This window comes from Carex rostrata, chromosome 3, assembly GCF_964058835.1.
Source record: "Carex rostrata chromosome 3, lpCarRost1.2, whole genome shotgun sequence".
NCBI lineage: Eukaryota > Viridiplantae > Streptophyta > Magnoliopsida > Poales > Cyperaceae > Carex > Carex rostrata.
In genome coordinates, this window is record NC_135920.1 from 4,418,681 (window position 1) to 4,433,276 (window position 14,596).

General features: G+C 38.2%; 3 protein-coding genes across 3 annotated transcripts in view; all 3 read left to right on the plus strand.

The window, feature by feature from the left end:
* Positions 1 to 285: 285 nt before the first annotated feature.
* Positions 286 to 9,120, plus strand: LOC144551025 (SH3 domain-containing protein). The gene is made up of 26 exons (XM_078298813.1): positions 286 to 671; positions 1,608 to 1,667; positions 1,752 to 1,844; positions 2,219 to 2,444; positions 2,681 to 2,796; positions 2,965 to 3,027; positions 3,246 to 3,346; positions 3,536 to 3,630; positions 3,823 to 3,843; positions 3,961 to 4,056; positions 4,165 to 4,285; positions 4,404 to 4,541; positions 4,715 to 4,905; positions 5,128 to 5,399; positions 5,596 to 5,697; positions 5,880 to 6,056; positions 6,150 to 6,338; positions 6,427 to 6,668; positions 6,794 to 6,940; positions 7,062 to 7,290; positions 7,390 to 7,524; positions 7,843 to 7,986; positions 8,176 to 8,235; positions 8,319 to 8,486; positions 8,573 to 8,632; positions 8,744 to 9,120. Exons 1-26 carry the CDS (start codon positions 408 to 410, stop codon positions 8,816 to 8,818), a joined length of 3,585 nt encoding a protein of 1,194 aa, XP_078154939.1. The 5' UTR covers positions 286 to 407; the 3' UTR covers positions 8,819 to 9,120.
* The window catches only part of CEN2 (centrin2), a 37,907-nt gene continuing 25,810 nt past the window's right edge, over positions 2,500 to 14,596 (plus strand). Inside the window, exon 1 of the mRNA XM_078298815.1 lies at positions 2,500 to 2,533. Within this exon, the coding sequence (XP_078154941.1) occupies positions 2,531 to 2,533 (3 nt within the window). The 5' untranslated portion in view covers positions 2,500 to 2,530. The remainder of the gene's footprint in view (positions 2,534 to 14,596) is intronic.
* On the plus strand, positions 11,771 to 12,348 carry LOC144551020 (transmembrane protein (DUF962)). The gene has a single exon (XM_078298802.1). It carries the CDS (start codon positions 11,895 to 11,897, stop codon positions 12,228 to 12,230), a length of 336 nt encoding a protein of 111 aa, XP_078154928.1. The 5' UTR covers positions 11,771 to 11,894; the 3' UTR covers positions 12,231 to 12,348.

Consider the following 14,596-nt stretch of genomic DNA (forward strand, 5'->3'; position numbering starts at 1 on the left):
GCACTGTGATTTAATAATTCATACAAACCTCAAACTAATCTAAATTCCAAATAAACTGAACAACATAATCTCCAGAAAAAAAAAATTATTAAAATTCTCGGGCCGCAGATATTTTCCACGGGGCGGAATAAAAAATCTCGGGCTGCGGATTTTTTCCGCGGATTGGGTATTTTTAAAAATTTTGCTGAACAGTCGTAATTTTTAATAATTTTTTTTTTTTGGGTAAATATAAAAATCTCGGGGTCTTTTCTCTTTCAATCTATTTTCCTTTTTTTTCCATTTCCCGTTTCTCTTCTTTCCCCGACTTCCCCAGTTCAAGGGTCTGTTGTTGTATACTTGCATCTGCCCCTACGGGCATTTCCCAAAGAGAAAAATAAGAGAAAAAAAAACTGGAAAGGAAGGGGACGATGGCGTCGGGGCAAGACTCATCTGGGACGACGCTGATGGACCTCATAACGTCGGATCCATCGGCGGCGGCCGCGCCCGGCGGCATCTCCAATAGTTCGTCGTCAGGAGCAGCCTCTGGCGCTGCACCGACGACACTGGGCAAGCCTGTTGCGACCGATCGGAAGTCAAAGAAGAGCACCTTCACTCAGATCCAGAATGAAACCATGTCTGCTGCTAGGGCCATCAACCGCAACCTCCCCCAGCGCCGAAGGAAGAAGAAAAAGGTTCCCCTCTTTCAACCTCATGCTATAATGCAACATCAATTGACATGCCACTGAATTACTGAATTCCGAACTCTCAACCCATTACATTTTCTGTATCAATTCAAATCTAGTATCCAGTTTGTATTACATTTTAGTGTTACCGGATACTGTTGTGCCTACTGATATAGTTGGAAGACTTCAGGCCATTACAATTTAGTATTTAAGGGAATCTACTGAGTAATTTCCAGATCTGACACAATTGCGAATATTGTAGCCACCAGTCGAGGAGGTTTTGTTGAGATCTGAATGAGAGGTTCATTAACCCTGTCCTTACTTTTCTTCTCTCTTATGCCTAATCTGCATGCATTGCTCATCTCGACTGTTCGCATCTTATCATTTAATTTCAGTTTCTGCCCATTCTAACTTTTGATTTCCAGTAATGTTGTTCTACCATGTGTGGATAATAATTTGTTTTTTCTGATGTTTCGAACATGTTAGTGGCCTCTGAAGCTTGAGTATGATCACATTTATCTCAATATACAACTCATAGGTGGAGGGAGTATGGCAGGGGGAGTCGCTCGTGCCCCCCCTCCCCAACTAAAAAAAATAAAGAGTGCTTACATTTGTCACAGTTTTTTTGAAAAAAGGAATGTTAAAATATGCTTTGCAAGCAAGTCAAAATAATTGTAAGCTCACGCTCCACTATTATATTTTCTGGCACCACTCCTTGTACAAGGGTTAGAAATGGGATTATTTGAAATGAGAAAAAAAAAACAGCTTGATGCAAATCACAGCTACACAAAAACACAAGAACCATATAGTTCTAGCACTATACCATGCATCATGTTGAACTGTTTTCTGGGAAGAAAAGTAGCGTACGTGTTTCTTTTTCCTTTTTTGTTTCCTTTTCCTTCAACTAATACAGATTGTTATCTCATGTTGTACTGAAAATTGCAGCCAGTATCATATGCTGACTTGGTGCGCAAAGTTCATGAGCATGCTGCTACTTGTGATCAGGTAATCTATTACAATGTGCCTGTAATCTATATGAATTGGTTCTTCAGCGTTGATCTATTGATTTTTTTTTTCCTTTTTGCATAGAAAACCTCCCAAAGAGAACTTCTGCGCCATGTGTTCCCCAAGCTTGCTGTGTACAACTCTGTGGATCCTTCTGTTGCTCCCTCCCTTCTCATGGTATGCCTTCTTTGTCTTTACTCTGCCTGCATGATGATCTATAATTAATTAATTTATTGTAAAACATGTTAGTACTGAACTGAGATGTGTTGGCTGGCTTGTGAACCAGTTCAGCACAATGTAAGTATGATAATGGCCCTTCCCAACCTCATGGGTTTTTACATAATTACATCGGAGTTTCTGTTCAGTGCCTCACTTTATTCAAAGACCTTAAGTTTGCAAATAGTTCATAGCGGACCAAAAGATCCCTATCTTGATAAGGCTTGGTATGAAAGTTGAAACTGTATCCCTTTCCCCTTGGTCTAGACATATGGTCCATCACTAGTCTTATCATTGATAAGATAATGATCTATATTGTTGCAATGTGATTATAGCTCCATCAACAGTGTGAAGACAGCAATGTCCTGCGCTATGTGTATTACTACTTGGCCAGGATCTTGTCAGATAGTGGGTCCCAGGGATTAAGCCAGGGTGGAATCCCCACTCCGAACTGGGATGCACTTGCTGACATCGATGCTGTGGGAGGAGTTACCAGGGCTGATGTTGTGCCTCGTATTGTTAACCAGCTTTCTAATGAAGCTACTTGCGAAGATGCTGATGGTAAACTTTTCAGCTCATAACCAGCTTCAAATTTTTTCCTTTCTCTGCTTAGCTTCAGATTGTAAAGTCAGTTCGTCCTTTGTAGAATGGTCTTCTTTTTATTTATCTGTCTTGTGATGAATTCTCCATGCTTATTTTACCTGAAACTTTTACTCCTTAGTTATGGAATCATTTTTTTGTTAGTTTCTTGTCATATATTATTTTCTAACAACCTTAATATCTTCTTCTTATTCAAGTTCATGCACGAAGACTTGCAGCTCTCAAGGCTCTTACTTCTGCCACCTCAAACCCCTCAAACAGCTCGGAGGATTTGGAGAAATTGTATGTGATTGTATTTGGGATCTTGGAGAAGGTATTTTTTTTGCCATCTCAATTGATATCATTATTGTATTGACCTCTTGTGTTATTCGTACTTTTTTTTAACTTTTCTTTCAAATTTTATCTTATATACGATGAAAAATATTTCTAAAATTGGTTTGAGAACTTATTGGGAACATTGGTCTCCCTTTGTGTACTTCAGGTTGGAGATCCAAAACAGAAGCGCAAGAAAGGTATTTTCACCAAGCAAGGTGGAGATAAAGAGGTAATGTCCACTTTTCTTATGCTGCATTTTTGTTGGAATAATTTGAAGTTTTATAAAGAACAAGTACTAGATTAAATGAAACTAAGGTTTAATCAGTGATTGAGAAAGCTTTCCTGCAAGTGATGATAAACTTTCTTTTGCTATGGGTAGTCAGTTATTTGAATTTGTACTGCCAAAGCTCATTTAGTTCTTCATCTTTCGTTCACTGTGATTTTTAGTCAATTATAAGAAGCAACATGCAATATGCATCTATGAGTGCTTTGAGGAGACTCCCCCTCGATCCTGGAAATCCTGCTTTTCTCCATCGTGCTGTTCAAGGGTAAGTATCAATTTTTTTTACAGATGTATTCATTTGCAGATAGCAGAGATCAGGGATTGTTTCTGTTCTTCCCTATTCCTATTGATCAGCTTATATAGATAGCTATTATTTAGCTAACGCTCAAGAGGTTAAGTGAGTGCTATTCAATATGGATGGTATGCTAATTTTGTAGCAATGATCTGAATGTAGGATTCAATTTTCTGACCCTGTGGGGGTTAGGCACGCATTAGCAATAATCTCTGATATTGCTTCAAGGGATCCATATTCTGTTGCTATGGCTTTGGGTTAGTTTCCTTTAACAAATATGATACTTATCTCCTGATAGTTTCTTCTTTTTTTTTTTTTTTGGGAGCAAGGAGCTCTCCCATAACTCTGCGCATTTTTTTAGTTTTATATGGCTAAGCAATTGCTGTTTTATTAAATTCTAGATATCATTTTAAGTTATATATTTATTTAATTATTATTTTTCCTTGCAGGGAACCATGCACAACCTGGAGGTATGTTTTTTTCTTTCATATTTTTTACCTTTGGTTTTTCTGTTAATCTGGTTTGATCGGACTTCTTTTATTTGTTTTGATCTATTAGCTAAAGATGTTAATGTATGCATGAAACAGGGGCTTTGCATGATATTCTTCATCTGCATGATGTTCTTGCTAGAGTGTCCCTTGCAAAAGTGTGCCATTCCATTTCCAGAGCCCGGGCGTTAGATGGTACATGCATTTTGTGATTCCAACAAATCTCCATTTCCTTTTCTTCAACCATTTCTGTAGTGCTAAGTTAATTACAGATGTAAAGAAATAAAAGACTTGGTTGTGCAGAGAGACCGGACCTCAAGGCAGAGTTCAGCAACCTGCTATATCAGCTGCTTCTGGACCCCAGCGACAGGGTTTGTTTCGAGGCAATTCTGTGTGTTCTTGGGAAAGTTGACAGCTCTGAGAGGTACTCACTTATTATAGCAATAGCTACTAGAGATTGGTGCTTAATCAAGTATTATAACAAAAGCTGCTAGCTGTTTATGCTTAGTTGTGATTTATGGAGATGTGCTCTTGGGTTGTAGAACTGAGGACAGAGCGGCAGGCTGGATAAGACTAACTAGAGAAATATTGAAGTTGCCAGAGGCACCATCTGTCAAAGACAAAGAGAAACATTCTAAGGCTCGGCGGCCTCAACCCCTTATCAAACTTGTACTAAGAAGGTATTAATCTTTGAAATTTCTTATGTTTTCCCATTCTTTTTTTTTGAAAATTTCATCCTTGTTTGTCATATCTTCCTTTGGATGAGTTTCAGGAGGGTCATTTATGTTTGGCAATGCAGACCTGACAAAATCCTAACCTGTGTCATATAATTTTTACTGGATATGAAATATAGGCTGGAGAGCTCATTCAGAAGCTTTTCTCGGCCAGTGCTACATGCAGCAGCGAGGGTGGTACAAGAGATGGGGAAAAGCAGGGCAGCTGCACATGCTTTGGGTGTTTATGATGAGGGTGCCCGCCTCCATTCCTATTCTGAGAGTGTTGATTCAATTGATACCTCTGACCTTGAATCCTCCCAATCTGAAGGTGCCCCCCCCCCCTTATTATTTTTGTGCATTATTATTCATTCTTCGCAAAAATTAAGTACAGTCTACCAATAAGCAAAAATTGTTGAACAAAAATAGATAGGAAAAACATTCTCACATGTTAACAGAAAAAATGCAGTTGACTGTGAGCTTCTCAACTTTCTGGTCTTTGTTCTTTTCCATTTATTTGATTTATCATTTTTTATTTTCTCTTGTTCTTTAGGCACACGGAAGGCAAAATCTTTGTCAAATGGGCCAGGAGGCGTGGAGACTGTTGCAAGTTTATTGGCTTCATTGATGGAAGTAGTGCGCACAACAGTAGCTTGTGAGTGTGTATATGTCAGAGGGATGGTGATTAAAGCACTCGTCTGGATGCAGAATGCACATGAGTCTTTTGATGAGCTAAAAGAGATAATTGCATGTGAGCTGTCTGATCCAAATTGGCCTTCTTCTGTGCTTAATGATGTTTTGCTCACTTTGCATGCTCGATTTAAGGTATTTCCATACTGCAATTGTGTTAAAATATTCAATGAGAGTACCATCTGTCTGTGACAATTCGCAGGACTTTTTTTTCAAGCTGTTCTATTATCCTCTTTCTTGCCCCCCCCCCCCCCCCCCCCCCCCCCCCCTCCCACACACAGCTTGCTTGCTGGCTCATTATTTTGTTTGTTTAATTTTTATTCTATACCAGGCAACACCGGATATGGCGGTCACTTTACTTGAGATTGCAAGAATATTTGCTACCAAAGCACCTGGAAAGATTGATGCTGATGTTCTCCAACTTCTTTGGAAAGTATGCTTTTACCTCTTATTCGTTATTTGTTATTCTTTTCAGAATATCTTTTTGACTGAGCTGTTCCTTCTTCCTTAGTTTCTCTGAGTTCTGCAGAAAATAAGATATTGCTTAATAATTAATAAAAGATTGGACATTTTTATATTTTTACTAAGGAAAAGAATGGACTGTTGTTATGACAGACATGCTTGGTTGGAGCAGGACCAGACGGGAAGCATACTGCTTTGGAGGCAGTGACGATAGTTCTGGATTTGCCACCTCCACAACCTGGTTCAATGTCAGGTCTCACCTCTGTTGACCAGATTTCTGCATCTGACCCCAAATCAGCTCTTGCATTGCAAAAACTGGTTCAGGCTGCTGTATGGACTTTTCTTCTTGTCTCTGACCCTTTTTGTCAAGTTTTAATTTGAACTTTGAGAATTAGTCAGTTAATCATCATGAATAATGTGTAGGTTTGGTTCTTGGGTGAAAATGCAAATTATGCTGCATCAGAGTATGCATGGGAGTCGGCCACCCCACCTGGCACTGCTTTGATGATGTTAGATACTGATAAAATGGTTGCAGCTGCTAGCTCTAGGAATCCCACTCTTGCTGGTGCACTCACTCGCCTTCAGAGGTGTGCCTTCAGCGGTAGCTGGGAGGTATGCAATAGTTATTTTTTGCATGACATTGGAATTTTACATTCTTTTGTGCGATTTGTTTCAAGGGATGAAGTTTTTGTTTGGACAGGTTCGCATTGTTGCAGTGCAAGCACTAACAACATTGGCAATAAGGTCAGGGGAGCCTTATAGACTGCAGATATACGAATTCCTGCATGCTCTGGCACTAGGTGGTGTGCAATCTCAGTTTTCAGAACTGCAGCTAAGTAATGGAGAGATCCAAGGTGCTAGCGGCACAGGCCTCAGCACCCTTATAAGCCCAATGCTGCATGTTCTCGATGAAATGTACCAGGGTCAAGATGATCTCGCTAGGTATTTTCTTTTTTACTATGATATATAGATAACAGCTTCCTTTCTGGGCTTGCTGTAATATGTTACAGAGAAGTTGATTACAGAATATGTGCTTAGTAAAATTATCTCTGCGGGTTATTGTTTAGAGATACGCGCAACCATGAGAACAGTAAGCAAGAATGGAGTGATGAAGAACTAAAGAAGCTTTACGAGACTCATGAGAGGCTTCTTGATTTGGTCTCATTATTCTGTTTTGTTCCACGTGCAAAATACTTCCCACTAGGTCCTACCAGGTATGAAATCATTTATTTTCTATAGGTTTATTTCGGTGCTTGTTTTATTTTATTACTTTTTTATGTGGGGTAGGGGTTTTGGATGAATTATTGAACTATATGTAATGCCTTTATATTTCAGCGCCAAGTTGATTGACATTTACCGCAACCGGCATAACATAAGTTCATCAGGCGGACTGAGCGATCCGGCTGTTGCAATGGGCATATCAGACCTTGTATATGAGTCCAAGGAGGAAGCACGTAAAGAATCTCCAAAAACTGGCAACCTGATAGACCCTGATCTTGCCATGGCTTGGGCTGCCGGTCTCGATGATGAAATGTGGTCTGGTAATTCAGCGGGTGTTGACAAAGTATGGTTACATGTATATAGACTTATCATTTGCAATGATTTTTTAAAATAAAATCTGGAATTACTAATATTTTATCTTTTAATTTCCCGCCTAAAATAGGTGAATGAATTTCTTGCTGGGGCTGGAACTGATGCACCAGATGTTGATGAAGAGGAAGAAAATATAACATATCGGCCCTCGGTGACGTATGAAGATATGTGGGCAAAGACCATCCTCGAGGCTGACGAACCTGATGTAATATCATCCTTTGCTCCATTTTTATAATTTATCTTAGTAGAAGATGCCAGGCCTATTTGTATGCTGGATTTGATGGTTACATTATTAGATGAGCTGTTGACTCTTACTATCTTGAAAAAAAAAGTAGAGAAAGGTGATATTTAGTATCACTGAAAAAAAGAAGATGATCTGTTGACCAACTTATAAGTTCCAGCAACAATACAGAACTTATGAACCTGCAATCTCATTCCTGAAGTGGATATCCTACCAAAGATACCCGATATTTATGAATATGCAATAGTTGGTTCCTTAATTGTGGTATATGGTATGCTGCAGGATGATGATGGCAGATCGTCAGGGGGCTCGTCTCCAGAGTCAACGGGATCAGTGGAGACCTCCATCTCTTCTCACTTCGGAGGCATGAACTATCCTTCACTCTTCAGCTCTCGCCCATCTGGTTATGGTGTCTCCCAGCAATCGGTTAGATACCTACTCATAGTTGGCTCCCTTTTTCATTGTTCTCACTTCACTCTCATTATTGCTATGAACTACTATGATTTTTTTGTAAATTTTAATCAATGCAAATTAATGGTGTTGGATTGCTCGTAGAATGTTTTGATGGTGGATATCCTGGAATCTATTGATAATTAATGTTCTACTGCATTTTAGGATCAAAGGTTATCAGGTTCTGGAAGCAGATTTGGGAGCATGGACAGCCCCATTTCACCGGTACTTGAACGCACTGTTCTCTCTTAAATTGATGGTTTACATTGATCGATCCATAGTAACTGACTATCATTTGTACTTTTCAGGCAAGGGAAGAACCACCATCTTATTTACAGAGGTACGAGTCATTTGACAACCCAATGGCTGGTCGTGGGGCCCAGACTTCTGGATCTCATGACGATGATGACAGGAGCTCTTCAAACCCACAATTTGGGAGGGCATTGTACGACTTCACAGCTGGTGGCGATGATGAGGTACCATCTAAATGATCCAATTGAAAAGTTAAGGGGCTTTAGTGTATGAATATCCATCTGTTGACATAATTGCTATTGGTTTGCAGCTGAGCTTGGTAGCTGGAGAGGACGTTGAGATTGATTATGAGGTTGATGGGTGGTACTATGTAAGTTGACAATGTTGTGTGATTTATATTTGTCAAACCTTTTGTTACATAATTTTTCGTCATTTAGTGCTAATCACAATTCGGTGCTGAGAATGATAATTTTATGAGCAGGTTAAGAAGAAGCGTCCTGGAAGAGATGGGAAAAAGGCTGGGCTTGTTCCTGTTCTGTACGTCAGTTCAGGATGAAATTTATAAATGGCAGATCAAACCATTACTTATGAAGATGGCAGAGGCAGTTTCACAATGCGATATCTCTATATTTCCTTGTTGTTTCTTGGCTTGTTTATTGGGTGACGTGTCCAAGAGCACCATTCTTTCTATTTTTTCTGTATATCGAGACAGTATATCATATTTCGAGATTTGTTTTTGGTGCAGCTACCCTAGATGAAGGACATGATTTTTTACTTTGTGATTTGGTGATGTGCATTTTTGGATCGTTTGATGTAGTTGTGTAAAAATTGTTTGGTAGTATATAGTACGTTTGTGTATTTTGGTGAGGCTGCAGCAGGGACCTTGTAGTTATTGAGTCTTTGATGTATTGAATAGTTGTATCACGGTCTTCTGGATTTACGTCACGACTGCAATTTAGGAGTAGAACTAGGGTGTTCTCACTTTGGTGAGCTTAACTCCAAAACCTACTAAATCTGTTTCAAATGACGAATCCAAACCGTTAAAATTCGTCTATCTTATGAGTGATGAGTCTACATGAGAAAATTTTAAACATTCGAATTAATTTAGTATAAAGTCAAGCGGTCAAAAAACGTTCAAAAAATGAATGCACTAAAATTAATTTATTAACCTTTTAATTTTGACCGATTGGTTTTATACTAAACTAATTCAAATGTTTAAAAATTTCACATGTAGACGTATCACACGTAAGATAGATGGGTTTTAACGGTTCAAATTCGTCATTTAAAACCAATTTAATGGATTTTGGAGTAAAGCTCACCAAACATTTTGGTGAGCTTAAGAACACTAGTTCTACTCGCAATTTAGAATACCCTCTTTTTTTCCTGTTTTGCTAAACTATTTTTTTTTAATGGAGCATGCAAGCCCATTTCATTACTGAAATGTTAAATACAAGGGGAAATTAGATTCATACCACCTCAAAACGGTGAATTTAGAAAAATGTCATCTCAAAGTTTTTATTTTGCTAAATGCCACTCCAAATCTCATATATTAAGAAAAATATCACCCTATACAAATTATTATACATTTGTATTAAAAAATAAACATAATATATTGAAGTTACTGAAATAACCTTCATCCAAATTTATCTTTCTCCTTACAAGCTCGACCTTTCTAGAGAAATGAAGCTGTGAGAGCTTGCTCGACGGAACTAAACCTTTTGCTCACAGGGGAAATCGAAGCAACATAGGCACACAGCTAATGTTTACACTAATGCACAAGGAAAACTTCTCCAGACTATTTAAAATCAATCAGGTTGAAATACTTAAAAAGTAAAATCTCATTTTTCCAGTCCTCCCGTCGATTGAATGTCTTGTTTAGTAGAAAGCACTCTATCAAGGATTTCATTAGTGACCTTGATTCCATTAGTCTCCATGTCAGCCACAATTGCAATGGCTGCGTCAAACTCCCCCAAATCAAGGACCTTGATTCCATTAATCTCCATTAGCTCGATGGAAGAGAGGAGAGGAAAGACTCGACTGGGAGAGCTTGCTCGATGGAAGAGAGGAGACGGCTCACCATTTCTTTTGGATCGGATCGGACTTAATGAGTTACTGTGAGGGCATTTTTGGAATATACGAAAATACTACTCAAAATATAATATATTATGTTTATTTTTTAATACAAATGTATAATAATTTGTATAGGGTGGCATTTTTCTTAATATATGAGATTTGGAGTGGCATTTAGCAAAATGAAAACTTTGAGGTGGTATTTTCTAAATTCACCATTTTGGAGTGGCATGGATCTAATTTCCCCTAAATACAACCAAACGTCCATATATCTCAACTAGCAACTGATCTATATAAAAAAATATATAATATTTTATCTCATATGCGCAAAAAATCATTTTTCATGTTTTCTTTTCGCGGATCAATATTCAAAATCGTGTTTGATTCTATTAAATGGAGACTAAAAAGGGCAAAACTAAAACTAGAAAAAGAAACAAGGAAAAAAAATAAAAGAAGAGCTGATTTTTTTATTTATCGAAAATAAAAAATATATATTGCAAAAGGGGACCGTTTTTTGGAAAATCGAAATCTAGGAAAAATGAGATGGTTTATCCCGTCTAGACGGGATAAATCATCCCATCCTGTTAGTCTTGACCCTAATTAGCGATATAATTTAAAAAAAAAAAAATTTAGACGGGATAGATTATCTTGTCCACAATTGTAGCATTTTTAATTATTTTTTTCATTCTCTTAGATGAAACCCAAAAAAAAAATGCTATAGTGCTGAACGGAACAATCTATCCTGTCCAAGATTTTTTTTTTCTACTTAGTGAGATTAACGGAGTACTAATCTGGACGGGATGGTTTTTTCTAGATTTTGATTTTCCAGTAGAATGATATCATTCCCGATATTTATTTTATTTTATTTTCGATTAATTAAAAAATCGGAAAGAAGAGACGTCGTTCCGTAGTTGGTTTATCCCGTTTAGCTACAGTGTCTGGACGGGATAAATCATTCCATCCCGTTAGTCTTGACCCTAATTAGCAATTTAGTTTTAAAAAAATATTTTGGACATGATAGATTATTCTGTCCACCACTGTAGCATTTTTAATTTTTTTTCTCTCTTAGATGAACCAAAAAAAAATACTACAGTGTTGGACGGGACAATCTATTCCATTGAAGATTTTTTTTTTCTGCTTAGTGAGATTAACAGAGCACTAATCTTGATGGGATGGTTTATCCAGTCCAGAAGTGTAACTGGGTGGAATAAATCATTTTTTTTTTAAGATTTTAATTTTTGGAGTAGAACGATATCTTTTCCCGATATTTATTTTATTTTATTTTCGATTAATGAAAAAATCGGAAAGAAAGAGACGCCGTTCCGCAGTTGGGCTTTGAAAAGGAGAGCCTACCAGTCAGTCCACACACCACAATTCACACGTCACCTGTTTTGACTCGACCGCCAAGGGTTAAATCGATAACTAATGAAAACCAATCAATCACACAGTACGCATAATGCCCCATCCTTCACCATCTAATATTCCCTTCTATCTCTTTTCGGCCTTTCCCCTTTCTTAAGAAAACCACAGGAATCAAGATCTCCGATTGACAACTTAGACGGATGGAATTTCGCAACTTAGACGAATTCTGGGGGTTTTACATGGGGCAACACTCGAAATCGTCGACCCGGCGGTGGCACTTCGCCGGAACCCTGTGTGCACTCCTGTGCTTCTTGTTTGCTGCTTTGACGGGGCGGCTATGGCTGATGATGTTCTGCCCCTTGTTTGGATATGGGATGGCGTGGTACAGCCACTTATTTGTGGAGCTCAACACCCCCGCCACCTTCGGCCACCCGCTCTGGTCTCTGTTTTGTGATTTCAAGATGTTTGGCTTGATGCTCACAGGTCGCTTGGATCGAGAGATCAAGCGTCTCGGCAAGAGGCCGCTTACTAATTAGATTTTACCTTAGTTTTTTTTTCTGTTATGCTTGCTCTCTGTGAAGATACTTGTATTATATAAACTCTATGTATATATGTATATTATAATTGGGGATAAATAGAGTTGATTGTTCTTCCCATCTTGTTCCTATTGTTTTTTGTGGAGAGAATTTGATGAATTCGACATGAGAGTATGTTCAATGAAATTGTCCAATTGCATATCAGACTGAATTTGATTCGTCTGATTGATTAGATTGCATATCCGTCTGATTGATTTCATTGAAATCAAGGACTGTACATGTAGGCAATTAGCATGTACGGATGTACCAACTGATAGCAAAACCTTGCATTAATCCTACATCAAAACAAACACAAGCAGCGCTGAAAAAATTGGTTGCTCGAAAAAAGCTTACAGATTCGAGCTGAAAATGAACTGGCTTGTTCCACCTCAATACATCATCTGACGAATTTGAACTTGGCGGCTTGTTCCGACTCTGTCAGTTAACGAGCTGATCTGGATTCATTATATTTTGATTTGGTATTTAACATTGCAGAAATTGTGAGAAGTGAAAACCAAGTTACTAGAGAGCTAATTCGGCTCAGCTCCGAGAACCAAGAGCCAACATTTTCGAACTCTGCCTCACTTAATGCGGCTCGACTCTTACAACCCTAAACACACGGTTTCAGAGTGATAAAGACCGAGCTACAAAACAGTAAAAATTCCATCATAAGTTATAACTGAAAACAACACTTGTACTTGAAATATCAAATTTTGCGTGACCCACGTGTCCGGTGCCTATTCGGGGTGACGTAGGGGGCCAGTATTATTTGAACTTTGAGATTCGCACAGAACGTATTGTAACGGTTAAGATTTTTCAAAAAGTCACGCAAGATATGAGATATCTCAGAGATGCGAATTCAACCGCCTTGGCCTTTTCCAAGCCCAAGAACTGAGCCCACCTTTTCTTCCAAAACTTCTCGGGTATATTTGATTGCAGAATAAGAATAATTAAAATAACTTTTTTGCCATTTATCTTAGGGAAAATTAGATTCATGTCACTTCAAAACGAGTGAATTTAGAAAAATGTCACTCCAAACTTTCTGTTTTACTAAATGCCACTCCAAATTATATTTATTAAGAAAATTGTCACAAATACCAAATTTGTATACATTTGTAATAAAAAATAAACATAATATGTTGTATTTTGAGTAGTATTTTTGTATATTCCAAAAATACCCTCACAGTAACCTATTAAGTCCGATCCAATCCAAAAAAAACATCAAAATAATTCGTCTCCTCACCCTCACCCGTCTAAACCCCCACCCTCACTCGTCTCCTCTCTTTGTCTCCACCATACCTGATCTGATCCAAACGAATTCGCGTCCAAGGAGGACAGTGCCACGGAAAGGAGGAGAGGAGGCAAGGTTTAGGTGTTGTTCGTTCAAGAAGGACAATTCCAAGAAGTCTCTAAAGCTGCTCTCTCGGTACCTTTTTGGGTGTTGTTCGTCCACTAGCTCTTTCAAAGCTCCCACCTTCTCATCCATAAAGAATCCATGGATGCTTGCCATGGAGATCCTTTCCTCTGAACCAAGCACAGCTTGGTGCATCAAGCTTCTCTATGTCCCATTACTAAACACCTCCATGTCCCCAAATACACGTGCACTGGTTGCCACGTGTCACCATTGTTGTGGCTTATTTCTAGTCCGTAATCAGAGTGTGCTGATAGACCGAGTTTGAAATTCTGAGATGTGTTTTTATTGGGGTAGTAATTTAGGACCATAAGTTGCATTTCGTTCTCTAATTTTTCAAGGCTATTTCAGTCAGTTCACTTCTATTGTAAATTGTTTATTTAAAATTATATATTTATATGGTATTTGTGGCAATTTTCTTAATAAATGTGATTTGGAGTGGCATTTAGCAAAACAGAAAGTTTGGGGTGGTATTTTTCTAAATTCACCGTTTTGGAGTGGTATGGATCTAATTTCCCCTTTATCTTATTAGAATAGTCAAATTCAACTTTTTGTAAGAATATGTATTCTAATAAGACAAAAGAGTTGAATTCATTATTCTAGCTATTCAACTCCATTCAAACAAATAACAAGCTATTTCGAGCAACCTTGTTCTAAGAATAGTCTATTCTTACTCCAACCAAACATACCCTAAGGGCCCGTTCGGCAAACAATTGGAATAGAGGAATAGTGAGGAAAAGTGAAATTTGGCATAAGCTTCAATTCTTCACTATTCCGGTCGTGTTCGGTTAATGGTAGAAGAGTAAAATAGTGAAAGAGTGAAAGAACATTGGTAAACGAGCTAAATCTATCTCTTGAGAAAAGCTAATTCTTCTATTCCACCCTTCCCATGGAATAATAAATTGGCTCATAGAGG

Coding starts and splice junctions, on each gene's coding strand:
- LOC144551025 (XM_078298813.1), top strand. CDS start 408: ATGGCGTCGGGGCAAGACTCATCTGGGACGACGCTGATGGACCTCATA. Junction 2,797..2,964: donor TATTTGGGATCTTGGAGAAG/GTATTTTTTTTG, acceptor TGTGTACTTCAG/GTTGGAGATCCAAAACAGAA. Junction 6,941..7,061: donor TTCCCACTAGGTCCTACCAG/GTATGAAATCAT, acceptor TTTATATTTCAG/CGCCAAGTTGATTGACATTT.
- LOC144551020 (XM_078298802.1), top strand. CDS start 11,895: ATGGAATTTCGCAACTTAGACGAATTCTGGGGGTTTTACATGGGGCAA.